This window comes from Ranitomeya variabilis, chromosome 4 (genome assembly GCF_051348905.1).
Source record: "Ranitomeya variabilis isolate aRanVar5 chromosome 4, aRanVar5.hap1, whole genome shotgun sequence".
In the NCBI taxonomy this organism is placed as follows: Eukaryota; Metazoa; Chordata; class Amphibia; order Anura; family Dendrobatidae; genus Ranitomeya; species Ranitomeya variabilis.
Window position 1 is genome coordinate 601056441 of NC_135235.1, and position 18618 is coordinate 601075058.

Sequence of the window (18618 nt, forward strand, 5' to 3'; positions counted from 1 at the left end):
GTCCGAACTGAAGGGCATGGATTCTGCGGTCTCCATACCTCCTCCCAGCAGCTGGTAGCCATCCTCCTGCTGTAATTGACGTGGATGATGTCTTCTGCGTCATCCACACAGCCGGGCAAAATCTTGCGCCTGCTCAGGGAAATCGCCAACTTGCACCTGCGCACTATGCTCTGCCTTATCGCGGGCAGAGCCGAAAACATAAGTGTGCAGGCGCCATTATGATTTAGGCATTTTTAAATATAAAAATGCCTACAGTCCAAACTTTTACTCTAAAAAAAAAAAGTACTAAAATGATAAATCAAGAACGCATTCATTTTATTAGTGCACTACAGCCGTCATACAAACATCCAAAAATTGTTATAAACGGCACAAAAATGTATCAGTTTTGTGGACTCTCGGTATATGAATGCCGGCTAACGCTGGACTCTTCGGCCTCAGAAGCCATCGTCTACTTCCTGGCAGTGCAGCCGGTATGCAGGCACATCGCACGTTCCTCTCCGCTAATAAGAGTCTGGTACTTTTATTATCTCAAAAGCTAAAAATGAAAAAAAAAGCTGTCTATAAGTAAAAAAACAAAACAATGAATGACGGAATCTACACTCTGTGATTCTCTGCCGGGAGGCTCAGGGTGTAAGTCCTCTCCTCTCTGTGCCTCAGAGCCGTGTGCTGCACTGAACATTTGAAGACACAACCATCATCCTCCGCTGCCGGTGTAAACCTCAAGAAACTCCACATTGAATGGACACCACTGGTGTTGGTGACGCACAGAAATTCACAGGCGCCTGCGTCCAGCTTGATGCCGTCTTTGGACCAGTCCACCACTATATCCCTGGGAAAGAAGTTACTGATGCTGCAGCTGAGGAGCAGTTCTTGTCCGATGGTGGGAGTCACAGGATCGGCGGAGATAAACTGCACTCCCGGCGGTGTTCCTGGGGACGGCAAATTATTAATGGTGGTTTCATAGACTGTACTGTGTCATCTGATAATCCCATAAATCCAGATTAAGCCCCTTTCACACATCAGTTTTTTGCTATCAGTCGCAATCCATCGAATTTTGAAAAAAAATGAATTTGGCAACTGATGCCACCGGATCCGTTTTTTTCTCATAGACTTGTCTGGCGACGGATTCCGTTTTTTTAACGGAGCATGCTCTGATCCAATTAGCTAGATCTGCTAGTCGGATCCGTCGGAAAAACGAATCCGTCGCATCAGTTTTTCACAATCTACGACGGATCTGTCGAGCCAACGGATTGGGACTGACGGCAAAAAAACTGATGTGTGAAAGGGGCCTTAGCAGAACGTTGCTGACTTATTCTGATACCTTGCGCGTTGATTTCGTAGGACAGCTCCTCTACGCCCCTCAGGCTTCGGTGACTGATTTGACAAGTATACATCACCCCGTCCTCCTCCTCAGTTACAATCAGATCTATCTGGCTCCAGACGCTGTAATAATCATTTTCACAGGGGAACGGCCCGAATTGTGCGGCTCCACTATGGATTTGGCCGTTCCTCAACCACGTTACTACTATTGGTTTCGGATAAAACCTTTCCACAATGCAGCTCAGGGTTAGTTTGTCCCCTCTCCTGGGGTCCTGCGGCCAGCTGGTTATGTAACTTTTCTTAGGACGCGCTAAGCAGAAGAAAACAAAATATATATATATTTTTTTAAATGTTATCGCCGCTATTTTCAAGATCTCTGCCTGCTGTCAGTACATGGCATCATTTATTACTAAGAATGTGCTCGCGTTAAGTTTTCGGAGCAGAAACTCTCCTAGGCTATGTACACGCAACGTTTTTCTAGTGGAAACTAAGCAGAAACTGTTCCAAAGTCTCCTCCAAATCTGAAAATGAAAACTAAAAAACTTTTTGATTTTTTTTTGCTCAGTGGCTATGTGCATACGGCGTTTATTAGACACCAGAGCCGCGGTGGAAATCTAAAAAAAAAATATTATGTGCACATAACCTGAGAGTTCCCACAGGTCTCACTGATCAGAGGCCCAGGTGAGATTATACTACGTGATCTTCTCCGCACCTACCTGCTACACTAATGTGGCTCATTCGTCTGGCTGCAGCGCCCAGGGCCTTGTGCTGCACCACGCACATTAGCGTGCCGCTGTCATCCTGGACTGATGGGGTGTATGACAGCTTGGAGGTGGCATTAAACAGGCTGCCATGTTTGCTGATCTCCGGGTGCCTTGCGTGGCTGGTAAGATCGGTCGCGGACTGGAGCAGGGGCTCATCTTTGCCAAGACCACTTCCCACACCTCGGTCACTTTTTTCGATGTACCAGCAAATGTTCACTGCTTTAGGCCTGAAGCCATTGATGTTACATATGGCTTCCATCCTCTCATCTGCCAGGATCAGCTCTGGCAGGATAATCGCAGACACCTCTGGAGTCACTGGGGAAAAAAAAAAAGCGGATCAGTCATTTATTATACACCGACTCCAGCCGCAGACCACCCATCACATTACATGGGCGGAGGTGACATCGGTGCAAGAGCGAAGCTATATAAGAAACACTTATCCTATTGAAGAACTCTACAATCAGCACCACCCGAGGAGGACATGTCTGATAACAGAGGACAATAGGTGCAGTCACCTGCTATACAGAATCTGCCTGGCCTGAAATGGCTGATAACAGAGAGTAGGTGTATTCACCTGTCACACAGTCTGTCTGGTCTAAAATGGCTGATAACAGAGAACAATAGGTGCATTCACCTGCCATACAGAGTCTACCTGGCCTGAAATGGCTGATAACAGAACAACAGGTGCATTCACCTGCCCTACAGCATCTACCTGGTCTGAAATGGCTGATAAAAGAGAGTAGGTGGGTCATTCCACATCAAGTGGACCAGTTTTAAAAATCGTCCCCACTCGACCTTCTCCGATTTTGCTGAAAATTTATAAGGATGTACATGTATGTTTGAAAAGAGGTTCTGTAAATTTTTAGGGCCAGATCTCAAATACATTGGCCACTGTTGACCTTTCACTGGAGGTTCCACCAAGCCTGTGGCTTCAGCTAAGAGGATTTTGCAAACTTTGGCACACAGCCATTAGAGTTCTATACTGGCTATGATGCTGAAATTTGGCATATTAGCTCAACTTTTGCTGCTAAACACGATAAAATTATTACTGGCTATGACAAAACAATATTTCGGCCGCAATTTTGTGTCAAAGTAGCTTGAAAAACCCGTCGCATAAAATTTATGCCAAACTTTGCCCATATATAACTCAAGACCAAAAACCAATAGTAACTGGTGCTTTGCCCTGTACACCAAACATCTACATGACTTTGCATTGCTACAATATCACGGTCAAAGGATATGTATTTGTGGAAATATTCACACCCACATATGATGAAAAACTTAAAAAAACAAATTTTACCTATTTTTAGGTCAAATTTCTCAAAAAGGGTACCCCTAAAATATATTAATTCTGATATCATTAGAAAGAGCACATTTTTCTCTACAAGGATCATTAGGGTTTTTTTTGGAGTCTCTCAGTTTAAGAAATGAAAAATGCCACTGAACATGGTGTTATTTATTAATACGTAATGAATGGTAACTGCACTATTCAAACCCTTGCGTTGGTCCATGGTGGTTATACCACAACCAATTCCCTAAGAATTGGTATTATAATCCTATTAAGAGTTGTAATAATGCTGTCTTTTGAGAATTGGCAGCCCCATCGCCTAGGAGCCATGGCCGATAGCCATGCAAGGCGAGCCTCGGGCGGTCTCTTTATCGCAGGTTCCGAAGCCTGAGGGTGGGTGTCTTTGCCTAGGATCCCAAGCCTAATATTGGGTATCTTTTGTTGGTTCCCAAGCCATAATGTTAAGTGGTCTGGAATTGTTGCTGAATTTGCAACATAATCGGTTCAGAGAAGCTGTATTGTCGGCCCATTGCTGTCCAAAAAGGTCCAAATCTTGACATTGGCACCTAAAAGTTGGTCCATTAAGGCTATATCAGATGAATTCGGTGTCTCTGAACGAATGGTCAAACAAGCTCGAAAGCTTAAATGTGAACATGGGATCTTAGCCTTACCTAGAATCAAGTGTGGCAAGAAAGTTTCCGAGGAAGTGAAGAAAAAGGTGCAGGCATTTTTTGACGATGATGAATTCAGTCGAATGTGCCCTGGTAAAAAAGACTATGTATCAGTGCGAATAGCAGGAGAAAAAAAGCAGATGCAAAAGCGACTATTACTGAGCAATATGAGGGAAAGGTTTGTTGCCTATCGGGATCGGAATGGCCCTGAAATTGGATTTTCCAAGTTGTGTGAGCTTTGGCCAAAGTGGTGCGTAACCGTTGGATCTGCTGGAACACATTCCGTTTGTGTGTACCATTCACCAAAATGTCAAACTAATGCTTGCAGCATGCCCAATCAATGATGACTACAAAGAGCTCATATGCAAAATGGTCTGTGGAATTGAATCCAAGGACTGTATGCTTGGCCGTTGTGATAAATGCCCGGGTCCTGAAGTTTTAAAAGAATTTCTAGTCAATGTGTTTGTCAACAGTGACCCTGAAGATATTATTGAGTTCAAACAATAGATTCACACTGATCGAGACACGCTTGATACGAAACAACTGACTATAGAAGATTTCATTGAAGAATTGGTTTTGAAAATTTCTAAACTGTGTAGCCATCACTACATCGCCAAGCATCAAAGTTGATATCTGAAATCGTTGAAGGAAAATCTGAGACCTGGAGAGCTTGTGATCCTTATGGACTTTGCTGAAAATTACTCATTTATTGTTCAAGATGCCATTCAAGGTTTCCACTGGGAAAATAGTCAAGCTACAGTACACCCATTTGTAATTTACTTCAAGGAGTTAAATGGTGAAGCTGCGCAGAACATCAGCTTGTGCATAATCAGTGATTGCTCACGACATGACACAGTTGCAGTCCACACTTTCTTAATAGTAATTGTGGAGTATCTCAAGACTCATCTATGGGATTCGTCATATCCACTACTTCAGCGATGGATCTGCAGCCCAGTACAAAAATTTCAAAAATTTTCTCTACTTGTGCCACCACAATGCTGATTTCAATATCAGCGCTGAATGGAATTTTTTTGGTACCAGTCATGGAAAGTCGCCCTGTGATGGGATTGGAGGGACAGCAAAGAGGTTGGCAGCTCGTGCCAGTCTTCAACACCCAACTGAAAACCAAATACTGACCCCAGTGGATTTATTCAACTTTTGCAACGAGCAACTGCATGGAATCAAGTTTTTTTTTGTTCCAAAATAAAAAATTGACGAAATACGGGTAGTTCAAGAGGAAACGTTCAAAGATGGACATACGATTGCTGGAACAAGAGAAAATCACCAGTTTGTGCCAATTGATGACAAAAAGATTTGCATTTCAAGGGTGTCAAATGACCCATCATCTTTCATTGCCTGTGTAGATAGATCTGTCAGATCAGAAATGCCTTTTGTGCCAATTGCAAACCTCCAGCCAGGGCAATACATTGCCTGCATTTACGATAGGAACTGGTGGATTGGAAATATTTCTAAAATTTCAGTCGACAAGCATAATGCATTAATAAATTTTATGCATCCTCATGGACCAGCTAACTTCTTTCACTGGCCTGTGAGAAATGATACATGCTGGATTCCCGAGCAGTCAATCATTGCAATAATTCCAGCACCAGCTGCAACAGCAATGGGCTGACAATACAGCTTCTCTGAACCGATTATGTTGCAAATTCAGCAACAATTCCAGACCACTTAGACTGAACATTATGGCTTGGGGAACCAACAAAAGATACCCAATATTAGGCTTGGGATCCTAGGCAAAGACACCCACCCTCAGGCTTCGGAGCCTGCGATAAAGAGTCCGCCCGAGGCTCGCCTTGCACGGCTATCGGCCATGGCTCCTAGGCGATGGGGCTGCCAATTCTCGATAGACAGCATTATTACAATTCTTAATAGGGTTATAATACCAATTCTTAGGGAATTGGTTGTGGTATAACCACCATGGACCAACGCAAGGGTTTGAATAGTGCAGTTACCATTCATTGCGTATTAATAAATAACACCATGTTCAGTGGCATTTTTCATTTCTTAAACTGAGACTCCAAAAAAAAAACCAATGATCCTTGTAGAGAAAAATGTGCTCTTTCTAATGATATCAGAATTAATATATTTTAGGGGTACCCTTTTTGAGAAATTTGACCTAAAAATAGGTAAAATTCGTTTTTTTAAGTTTTTCATCATATGTGGGTGTGAATATTTCCACAAATACATATGCTTTGACCGTGATATTGCAGCAATGCAAAGTCATGTAGATGTTTGGTGTACAGGGCAAAGCACCAGTTACTATTGGTTTTTGGTCTTGAGTTATATATGGGCAAAGTTTGGCATAAATTTTATGCAACGCGTTTTTCAAGCTACTTTGACACAAAATTGCGGCCGAAATATTGTTTTGTCATAGCCGGTAATAATTTTATCGTGTTTAGCAGCAAAAGTTGAGCTAGTATGCCAAATTTCAGCATCATAGCCAGTATAGAACTCTAATGGCTATGTGTCAAAGTTTGCAAAATCCTCTTAGCTGAAGCCACAGGCTTGGTGGAACCTTCAGTGAAAGGTCAACAGTGCCCAATGTATTTGAGATCTGGCCCTAAAAATTTACAGAACCTCTTTTCAAACATACATGTACATCCTTATAAATTTTCAGCAAAATCGGAGGTCGAGTGGGGACCACTGGTCCACTTGACATGGAATGACCCAGGTGTATTCACCTGTCACACAGTCTGTCTGGTCTGAAATGGCTGATAACAGAGAACAATAGGTGCATTCACCTGCCCTATAGCATCTACCTGGTCTGAAATGGCTGATAAAAGAGAATAACAGGTGCATTCACCTGCCATACAGCATCTACCTGGTATGAAATGGCTGATAACAGAGAACAATAGGTGCATTCACCCAACATACAGTGTTTACCTTTTCTGAAATGGCTGATAACAGAGAGTAATAGCGGAGATAACCTCAGATGAGCAGAGGAATATAATTACCTGAGGCCAGAAATTTCCAGTATGAAATCACAGATGCCACGATGAGCGCCATCATCAGGAGGATCGCACTGACGAGGAGCGCCACCCTGCCCGAAACCTGCACCACTGCCAACAGAGAGAGCTCAGGGTTACTTCCCCTCAGTGCAGCCCTGCCGGGGCTCTGGGGGAATCCATAGGAAATAGCCTACACACTGTTAGGATTCCTTACGCTTTCTGGTTGGAGGGATTCGCTTACTTACGGTTACACAAAGATTAAGATTCGGCAAACTGCACTGAGCTTGGTTGTCCATTTCTGGGGACATTATATTATTTTTTTTATCAAATGCATGCATTTGGGACTAAAAATAATTTTTGATATTCAGTTTCATTAAAAAATTTTGCACCATTTTTCTTTTTATTGGCTCTTTGTTTTCAGCATATTCAACTTTGATGTGGTCTGTGGTCGTAAGTCAGCTGAAACGAGTTCAAAAGACAGATAAAAGACTTACAAGCTCACTGATGGATTCTCAGTTTACTCATTCTGCAGCCAGCAATAGATAGCCCAGCAAAGAGGATATAGAAGGCACATTTTTACTGAAATCCAACTGCAAATATGATTTTTAGCCAAATACATACATTTTGGTAAAAAAAAAAAAAATTGTCCCTAAAAGTGGACAACCCCTTTAGAATAGGCCCAGTGTTTTGTCACTGATCTCTGTATGACGTCACACTTACCAGTGAGGTGAATGGCGGTGTCTATTCTCAGAGGTCGCGGCAATGACTGGTGTCTGACCTCACACCCGATCACGCTGCCATCGTCTTCCTCAGTAAACAGTATGGAGACCTGACTGTCGGCACTGAAGGTCCCATTTTTACCCTGGAACGGGACCCCTGAGCAGATGTCCTTTGTCAGGGCCATCTCTCTTTTCTCCTTCTTCATTATCCACTTTATATCGAGATCTTGCGGATAGAAATGACTGAGCTTACAAATAAAGGTCTTCATCTCTCCGCTGGTCACACGAGGGTCCACCGGGAGCAGTCCGATGGTGGGCTGCGCTGTACACAATACCAGTAATATAAGTTACACCTTTACCTAGATATAATATCCAATCCTGAAGCTGGCCTTACATATTAGACTTCATACAGATAAATACTCGCTGTTCCTCTTCACCCTCCCCTACACACATGCATGATCAGTTCGTCTGAGCGTGCATGTGTTTTCAGTAGGAATCGTGGAATAAACCGCAGCCAGACTCTTCTTGCGGCAGCTTATCTCCCCTGAGGACAAAAGGACTAGGCATGTTGAAATCCAGCTGCCCAATCTTTCTCTCCCCCACCCCCACATCTTCCATCAGGGAAAATTTGGGAGGCCCCCATAAATGTTAGGTGATCAGTGAGTCCCATCAGAATCAATGAGTAAAGCTGACATTAACCTAATGTGTGTGGCCAGTTTAAAGGGAATAAGTCAGCAAGCTTTTGCTATTTAATCTGAAAGCAGCATGATGTACAGGCAGAGACCCTGATTTCAGCGATATGTCACTTGCTTATCTGGATGCTGTCATTGAAATACAATCCCTGTTTTCTCTACTGCAGAGCTTGAATGTTGAGCCCTGTGTAACCCCGCCCACACCACTGATTGGCAGATTTCTGTGTACACTGTTTATTGACAGAAAGCTGCCAGTGATGGGGGCGGGGTTGGACTAGGAGGCATGAGACACCTAGTCCTGTACTGATAGTCTCCTGCTGATAAAACAATGGTTGGATTGAAACAACAACACGCAGCCTAATAAATGGCACATTGCTAGAATTAGGGCTGCCACCCCCACACCATGCTGCTCTCAGATTACATAGCACCAATCTGCTGACAGATTCCCTTTAAGTTACATCATGTCTTATGCTCCAGTTATATCCAGAGCTGTATTCACAAATCTGCTCTACAGTTAGCTCTCAGGCTGACTGATCCCTCACATCTACCAGTTTTACCTTAATGGACGAAAAGGGCAGTGATACGGGAGGGGAAGATGCAACCTGAGGGCTAATCAGCCACTTTTGGCATTGTGGGAGACTTAAGGTACCGTCACACTCAGCGACGCTGCAGCGATATAGACAACGAGCTGATCGCTGGAGCGTCGCTGTTTAGGTCGCTGTAGAGACGTCAAACACAGCAGCTCCACAACGATGCAGGAGCGATCCTGTGACGTAACGGTGACTCACTTATCGTTCTCACAGGTCGTTAGCTCCATGTAAAACATTGCTGGCATCGTTGCTTTTGCTGTCAAACATGACGATACACGCCGACCTGACGACCAAATAAAGTTCTGGACTTCTAGCTCCGACCAGCAATATCACAGCGGGATCCAGATCGCTGCTGCGTGTCAAACACAACGAGATCGCTATCCCGGACGCTGCAATGTCACGGATCGTTGTCGTTCTCATTGTAAAGTTGCTGAGTGTGAAGGTACCTTTAGGCCTAATTAATCCTTTTCAAATTTTTTTTTAAAGTCATTTGTCTTTTTTCTCTTGTGTGGTATTCATTGACGCTTTTTGCACTAAATTCTTCAAAAAGACGCATGTGTTTCATGCATCTCGCTCAAAATTCAAAATGTTCTTTATTTTTGTCATTACCCTCCTTTGCGATTTTTTTAGCACAATAATTTTTGCGTTTCCGCTAAATGGTACAGTATTTGTGTAACAAATTTCAGACATATCACGCTGAGGACCCGAGTACGTTTACGCCAAAATTTTGTGACTTAAAAAAAAAGGGCAATTCATGAATCAGTTGAAAACATTCAGAAAGCCCGAACCCCTTCCATAAAGTAACGATAAACTTAAAAAAACAAGCAAACACATAAAAAAGGTGCAAATTAAGAGAAGCATAAACTCAAATGAAAAACAGGTGAAAAACAAAAAAATCTAAAGAAAAAAGTTGCAAATCCAATAATGAATCGCGCCTTTTAATGTACTGTATATTCCAGTGCTGCATTCAGAGTTCTGCAGGCTTCAGTGCTGAAATCATGTAGCAAAATTGAAAATGCCCAGTATATTAGGTCAGGAAGCAGTGTTTCTCTCCATCTTAAAACCCCTCCATCGAGATAAAGATGGCATGACTGTAGGATACCCCTTTTTTGGGCTGCTGCACCACCAATGCTCACCTGCGAGTCTAAGGACTAGCGAGGCTTCCCCAACCTCTGGAGATATTAGCACAGTGCAGGTGTACTCGCCTTCATCCTCCAGCGTCAGGTTGGGCAGGTATAAGGAGGCATTGCCCGTCTCCAGGAGTCGGTGATTGATGGAGCTCTCTGGTCGCAGTGAACTGATTCTAACACCATCAAACGTGTACACCGGCCTCACCGCATCACCGCTGCTCTTCACCGTCCACTTCACAGCCACATCTTCAGCTCTGATGGGTTCCAGGAAGGTGAAGTGACAATGGAGTAAAATGTCTCCATCCACCAGGACCAGAGGTTGTGGCGGAGACGTGGTCACTTCCAGGCATTCTGGAGGGGAATACATAGGAGAGTGTCTCTTACTACAGGTGTCACCAGGCTCGGAATGGCCCATAGGGTAACGGGAATCCCCCGTGGGACCCTGTGGAGATCTGGGCTCCCAACCCCACTGTATGAGCAGTACTTGCCATAATTCACTTGATTCACTCCGTACAGAAAAAAAGCAGCGTCTCATCATTCACTAACCAAACTACCCAGTTTATTATTATATAACGATATAGGTAAATTTGTGAATGACGGCAGTGTAATATTTGTATTTAGGTGAAAAGTGGGCCCCCCTAAAAAATCAATGTTACTGGTGGGCCCTTGGCATTCCAGTCCGACACTGGGTGTCACTATCACCTCTATCCCAGGTCCTGACAGACATGACTGCAGGTGGCATAAGGGTATCGGCCAGATTCACCATGAGGTCTATACTATACATGCAGCGCCCCAGAGTCCTGGTCGTTGCAGTACTGTTGCTCCGCCACTAAGTGGGGCCGGGGTACGTCTGATGGCACTGAAGGAGTTCACCTGACCAGGTATCACAGACACCAATACATTTCACAGTCTGGCCTCCAGGGGGAGCTAAGGGTGCTATGTATTAGGCCACTCCTCACAATATGGTAAAACTGGGGGTTAGATAGGAAGTTAGAAGAGAAAGCTGCCTGGGTTGGAACCAGGCAACATCCTGTGGCAGAGGGTGTTGCAGGGGAAGATTCAGGGGGGTCCCTGTCAGGGGTGGGATCCTGACAGAGGCCTAGCGAACAGAAAGAACGTTACGGGACCGCGCCTGCACTTCATCGCGGCGGTGCCCTAAGAAAGGACAAGAAGCGAGGTTTATTGTGAAGAGTGAGAAACGAGATCAACGCAACAAGGAGAAACACCAGTAGGAGTCGTGCTGTAAGACCGAGGCAACATCCTACTGAGGCGCGTAGCCGGTGACCGGAAACGCCGAGGAAGTATTAGGCTCCAGGCCTTACTTCAAACCTACGGCAGGACAGTCAGTTATAGGCGGGCTGTCTCACCTAAATCACCTAAGCAGACATAGGGGGCAACAGTGGGAGAGGGGCAACTCTAGGGTCCCGGAAGAACTCCAGGCCTACCCGTCATACGGGTGCGTCCTAGCCATATCATCTGGGGGACGGAGAAGAACATCAGAATCAGTTGTGAGGGAACTTCAGAAACAGACACAACAGTTGTGAGGACTATCCCGTGGTGCTGAGCAGGGAAGTACTACAACACACAAGCGCTAGAAGGAAGGCACAGATTTCCACCTGCAAAGGGAACTCTGGAGGTGCCATCGGACCGGCCGGTCTCAGACAGCCCTGTTAACCGTACTCTGGACTGAGGATCCTGAAGCCTTCAGTAAAGAGGTAAAGAGACTGCAACCCTGTGTCCTCGTTATTCATCGCACCTTGCACCACACACCATCACCCTCAACGTTTACTGCACGCCCCTGAGCAGAGTCACGGACCGGGTCTAGCCACCGTGACAACCCCAGAACTGAGACAGAGAGACCCGGTACCGGGTGCCCCTCGGCCCTGCGATAGTGGGGGCGCTCCATACACACCTGTCAGCGCACACAGAACACCGAGGACAACGATCCTCGCCATAAGCTGCTCGGGAGTATCCCTGCATTCACATACCTGGACTCTGCTCACCTGGGAGGAGACAGGAAGCAGCGGCACAACCTGGATCCCCAGCAATACTGTATGCAGTACTATATGTGGAGATCACATCTGTTGTGGCATACATAAGTAATCACAGCCTCACACTGCAGCCCATAGATACTGTATGTTGCTAAAAAAAAAAAAAAAACATACACAATGCCCCCAACAGGAAAGCATGGTTCTGCCTAGAGACATAACTAGGGCAAAACTTCTGAGTGGGCACCTCACCATGTAAGCTCTACAGTGGCACACCCACATACTTCGCCTATACACAGTATGATGTCCCCACTGCCTCCCACTACACATTATGATGTCCCCATAACTCTCCTATGCAGAGTAAAATGCACACACGGCTCTCTATACACAGCATAATGGGCCCACAGCCCATAATGGGCCCACAGCTCCCCTGTATACAGTATGATGTCCACATACATCCCTATACACAGCGTGATGCCCCCAAATTGTATGATGCCCCACAGTGTATGACGGTATCCACAGTAGCCCCCACACTTTATGATGGGCTCCACAATAGCACCCACCCTTTATGATGCCTGCACACTGTATAATGGCCCATTAGTAGCCTCACGCTGTATAATGGACATTTAGCAGCCCCAACACTGTTTGATGAACTTTACACTGTATCATACCTCCACGGTGTGCCCCCTCACTCTATTGTGTCGCACTTATTAGCCCCCTCTCTGCATAATGGCCCCCTTAATAGCCCCACGGTGTATGATGACCACCTCTGTAGCCCAAATTCTGTTTGATGGCCTACTTAATAGCTCCAACTCCATATAAGGGACCCTTAGTAGCCTCCATTCTATATGTGTGGGCCCCCTTAGTAGCCACAAAAAAAAAATTAAATACTGTCACCTAAAGACTGTGTCAATAAAACAAGCACTACTAGGTATACCCTGTTTGTTGATACATTAAAAGTTATGTTTTAATTCCTGCTTATGCTATGCTCTCAGATTTTTGGTAGGATCACGTTATACGTTGAAACTATTGTATATTGCTGTTTTCACACCCCCTTAGTAGCCACCATGCTGTATGATGGCCCTTTTGTGGCCCCATTGTGCATGAGGGTCTGCTTAGTAGCCTGCACTCTGTATGACGGTTCCTTTAATATCCCAGTTCTCTTTGAAGGCCTCCTTAGTAGTCCCACTCTCTGTGAGGATGTGCTTAGTAGCCTCCATAATGTTTGATGGCCTCTACATTGTATCATGCTCCTACAATGTACAATGGCCCCACATTAGCCCCTTCACTATATTATGGCCCCCACAGTAGTCCCCAAACTGTATGATGGCCTCTACAATAGTGCCCACTCTGTATGATGACCCCTTAGTAGCCCCTATGATGTATGAAGGCCCGCTTAATAGTCCTCACTCTGTATAAGGGCCTCTTTATCCCTACTTTGTATGAGGGCCCTGTTGTGAATTCCGTTCTTGGGCTCCCTCCTGTGGTTGTGAATGGTACTTTTGGGAGTTCTGCCCTTGGGCTCCCTCTGGTGGGTTCGAGTGGAACTGCTGCTCCTGGAGTTTGGCCTGGCAGCTGACTTCACTAATCGGCTCCCTTGGCCTTGGTATTTAACAGGGCTCTGGTCTGTAATTCATGCCAGCTGTCAATGTTTTTCTGGGTTAGACTCAGTCTTCTCCTTGGATCTCTCTGATGGCCTGTCCATGTCAGCATAAGATAAGTTCTTGCTAATTCTTGTACTTACTGTTCAGTTTAAAGTTATGTCTCTTTTTGTCCAGCTTGTCAATATGAAATGTTCAGGCTAGCTGGAAGCTCTGGGAAAGCAGAGTTGCCCCTCCACACCGTGAGTCGGTGTGGAGGTTATTTTTGTAATCTCTGCGTGGATTTTTAGGTTCTATATACTGACCGCACAGTGCCCTTTCCTATTTCTGTCTATCTAGTCAGAGTTGGCCTCCTTTGCTAAAATCTGTTTTCATCCCTGCGTTTGTCATTTCCCTCTCCACTCACAGTCAATATATGTGGGGGGCTATCTTTCCTTTGGGGAATTTCTCTGAGGCGAGATAGTTTTCTATTTCCATCTTGAGGGGTAGTTAGTTCTTAGGCTGTGAAGAGGCGTCTAGGGAGTGACAGGAACGTCCCACGGCTTTTCTAGTGTTTGCGTTAGGATTAGGGATTGCAGTCAGTAAAGCTACCACCTTCTCAGAGCTAGTCCATGATCTATTTTACCCACCAGGTCACATCAGTGCTGCTCCTTATCCACCAGGTCATTTCAGTGCTGCTCCGTCCCCACCAGGTCATATCAGTGCTGCTCCGTACCCACCAGGTCATTTCAGTGCTGCTCCGTACCCACCAGGTCATTTCAGTGCTGCTCCGTTCCCACCAGGTCATATCAGTGCTGCTCCGTTACCACCAGGTCATAACAGTACAGCTGGCCCACAATGTGTTAAATACATCTCTAAAGAGGGAAAAGAAAGTTCTGAGTCATTTTTTTTTTTTTTTGTTTTGTAGCTTGTTTTGTCTTTTTTTTTCCCCTTGATCTTTGGGTGGTTCAGGATTTGGGTACTGATATGGAGGTTCAGGGTTTGTCCTCGCATGTTGATCATCTCGCTGCAAGGGTACAGAATATCCAAGATTATGTTGTCCAGACTCCGGTTTCTGAGCCTAGAATTCCTATTCCTGATTTGTTTTCTGGAGATAGATCTAAATTTTTGAATTTCAAAAATAATTGCAGATTGTTTTTTGCTCTGAGACCCCGTTCCTCTGGTGACTCCGTTCAGCAGGTAAAGATTGTTATTTCTCTGCTCCGTGGAGACCCGCAAGACTGGGCATTCTACCTTGAGCCAGGGAATCCTGCATTGCTCAATGTAGATGCGTTTTTTCAAGCACTCGGACTGCTTTATGATGAACCTAATTCTGTGGATCAGGCAGAAAAAATCTTGCTGGCTCTGTGTCAGGGTCAGGAAGCAGCAGAAATTTACTGCCAGAAATTTAGAAAGTGGTCTGTGCTTACAAAATGGAATGAGGATGCCCTGGCAGCTATTTTCAGAAAGGGTCTTTCTGAAGCCTTTAAGGATGTCATGGTGGGGTTCCCCACACCTGCTGGTTTGAATTAATCAATGTTTCTGGCTATTCAGATTGATCGGCGCCTGCGTGAGCGTAAGGTGGTGCACCATATGGTGGTGTCCTCTGGGCAGAGTCCTGAGCCTATGCAATATGATAAGACTTTGGCTAGAGCAGAACGGCAGGAATTCAGACGTCAGAATGGGCTGTGTTTTTACTGTGGTGATTCTGCTCATGCTATTTTTGATTGTCCTAAGCGTACTAAAAAGGTCGCTAGATCTGTTGCCATTAGTACTATACAGCCTAAATTTCTCTTGTCTGTTACTCTGATTTGCTCACTGTCGTCCTTTTCTGTAATGGCATTTGTGGATTCTGGCGCTGCCCTGAACTTAATGGACTTAGACTTTGCCAGGCGCTGTGGTTTTTCCTTGGAGCCTTTGCAGAGCCCTATTCCCTTGAGGGGGATTGATGCCATTGGCCAAGAATAAACCTCAGTACTGGACACATTTGACCATGTACATGGCTCCAGCACATCAGGAAAATATTCGCTTTTTGGTGTTGCATAATTTGCATGATGTTGTTGTGCTGGGTTTTCCATGGTTACAGGTACATAATCCGGTGCTGGATTGGAAATCTATGTCTGTGACTAGTTGGGGTTGCCAAGGGATACATAGTGATATTCCTGTGATGTCAATCTCCTCTTCCCCTTCTTCTGAAGTTCCTGAGTTTTTGTCGGATTTCCAGGATATATTTGATGAGCCTAAGTCTAGTTCCCTGCCTCCTCATAGGGACTGTGATTGTGCTATTAATTTGATTCCTGGCTGTAAGTTCCCTAAGGGTCGACTTTTCAATCTGTCAGTGCCAGAGCATGCCGCTATGCGGAGTTATGTAAAGGAGTCCTTAGAGAAGGAGCATATTCGCCCGTCTTCGTCACCGTTGGGAGCGGGGTTCTTTTTTGTTGCCAAGAAGGATGGCTCCTTGAGGCCCTGTATAGATTATCACCTTCTCAATAAGATCACGGTTAAATTTCAGTACCCTTTACCTTTACTTTCAGATTTGTTTGCTCGGATTAAAGGGGCTAGCTGGTTTACCAAGATCGATCTTAGAGGGGCGTATAATCTTGTTCGTATTAAACAGGGTGATGAATGGAAAACAGCATTTAATACGCCCGAAGGCCATTTTGAATATCTGATGATGCCTTTCGGGCTCTCTAATGCTCCATCTGTGTTTCAGTCCTTTATGCATGATATTTTCCGGGAGTATCTGGATAAATTTATGATTGTATATTTGGATGATATCTTGGTGTTCTCCGATGATTGGGAGTCTCATGTGAAGCAGGTCAGGATGGTATTTCAGATCCTTCTTGCTAATGCACTGTTTGTGAAGGGGTCTAAGTGCCTTTTTGGAGTTCTGAAGGTTTCTTTTTTGGGTTTCATTTTTTCCACCCTCGGCTATTGAAATGGACCCTGTTAAGGTCCAGGCCATTCATGACTGGACTCAACCTACATCTGTGAAGAGCCTTCAGAAATTTTTGGGCTTTGCTAATTTTTATCGCCGCTTCATTGCTAATTTTCTACTGTGGTTAAACCTCTGACCGATTTGACCAAGAAAGGTGCTGATGTGGTGAATTGGTCCTCTGCGGCTGTGGAGGCCTTTTAGGAGCTTAAGCGTCGTTTTACTTCTGCCCCTGTGTTGCGTCAGCCAGATGTTTCTCTCCCTTTTCAGGTTGAGGTTGACGCTTCTGAGATTGGGGCAGGAGCCGTTTTGTCTCAGAGAAGTTCTGTTGGCTCTTTGATGAAACCGTGTGCTTTCTTCTCCAGAAAGTTTTCGCCTGCTGAGCGTAATTATGATGTTGGCAATCGAGAGTTGTTGGCTATGAAGTGGGCATTTGAGGAGTGGCATCATTGGCTTGAGGGAGCGAAGCATCGCATTGTGGTCTTGACCGATCATAAGAATTTGATTTACCTCGAGTCTGCCAAGCGGTTGAATCCTAAACAGGCTCGATGGTCTTTGTTTTTCTCCCGTTTTGATTTTGTGGTCTCGTATCTTCCGGGATCTAAGAATGTGAAGGCGGATGCCCTTTCTAGGAGTTTTCTGCCTGATTCTCCGGGAGTCCTTGAGCCGGCTGGTATTCTCAAGAAGGGGGTGATTCTTTCTGCCATCTCCCCTGATTTGCGACGGGTGCTTCAGGAGTTTCAGGCTGATAGACCTGACCGCTGTCCTGTGGGGAAACTGTTTGTTCCTGATAGATGGACTAGTAAGGTAATTTCTGAGATTCATTGTTCTGTATTGGCTGGTCATCCGGGGATTTTTGGTACCAGAGATTTGGTTGCCAGGTCCTTTTGGTGGCCTTCCTTGTCGCGGGATGTGCGTTCTTTTGTGCAGTCCTGTGGGACCTGTGCCCGGGCCAAGCCCTGCTGTTCCCGTGCTAGTGGGTTGCTTTTGCCTTTGCCGGTTCCTGAGAGGCCCTGGACGCATATTTCCATGGATTTTATTTCTGATCTTCCTGTCTCTCAGAAGATGTCTGTCATCTGGGTGGTTTGTGACCGGTTTTCTAAGATGGTCCATTTGGTACCTTTGCCTAAGTTGCCTTCCTCCTCTGATTTGGTTCCATTATTTTTTCAGCATGTGGTTCGTTTGCATGGCATTCCGGAGAATATTGTGTCTGATAGAGGCATTGTGTCTGAGAATGGGCATTGAGTTGTCTTTTTCTTCGGCATTTCATCCTCAGACAAATGGCCAAACTGAGTGAACCAATCAGACCTTGGAAACCTATTTGAGATGCTTTGTGTCTGCTGACCAGGATGATTGGGTGGCCTTCTTGCCGTTGGCCGAGTTTGCCCTTAATAATCGGGCCAGTTCGGCTACTTTGGTTTCGCCTTTTTTTTGTAACTTCGGTTTTCATCCTCGATTTTCTTCGGGGCAGGTGGAGCCTTCGGACTGTCCTGGTGTGGATTCTGTGGTGGACAGGTTGCAGCGGATTTGGACTCAAGTGGTGGACAATTTAACGTTGTCTCAGGAAAGGGCTCAACGTTTTGCTAACCGCCGTCGGCGCGTTGGTCCCCAGCTTCGTGTTGGGGATTTGGTCTGGTTGTCTTCTCGTCATGTTCCTATGAAGGTTTCTTCCCCTAAAATTATTAATCCGGTGTCTTTTCGTTTGGCCCTTCCTGCTTCTTTTTCCATTCATAATGTGTTCCATAGATCTTTGTTGCGGAGATATGTGGTACCCATGGTTCCCTCCGTTGACCCTCCTGCTCCTGTGTTGGTTGACGGGGAGTTGGAATATGTGGTAGAGAAGATTTTGGATTCTCGGCTTTCGAGGCGGAAACTTCAGTATCTGGTCAAATGGAAGGGTTATGGCCAGGAGGATAATTCTTGGGTTTTTTCCTCCGATGTCCATGCGGCCGATTTGGTTCGTGCTTTTCATCTG

General features: G+C 45.3%; 1 gene segment (V, D, J or C); it reads right to left on the reverse strand.

Moving 5' to 3' along the window:
- Positions 1 to 292: 292 nt before the first annotated feature.
- Positions 293 to 12123, reverse strand: LOC143765977 (Ig heavy chain C region-like). The segment is given in 6 exon segments: positions 293 to 929; positions 1322 to 1630; positions 2037 to 2399; positions 7730 to 8050; positions 10147 to 10491; positions 12053 to 12123. Coding segments are annotated over 6 exon segments (1716 nt in total).
- Between the last annotated feature and the right edge of the window lie 6495 nt (positions 12124 to 18618).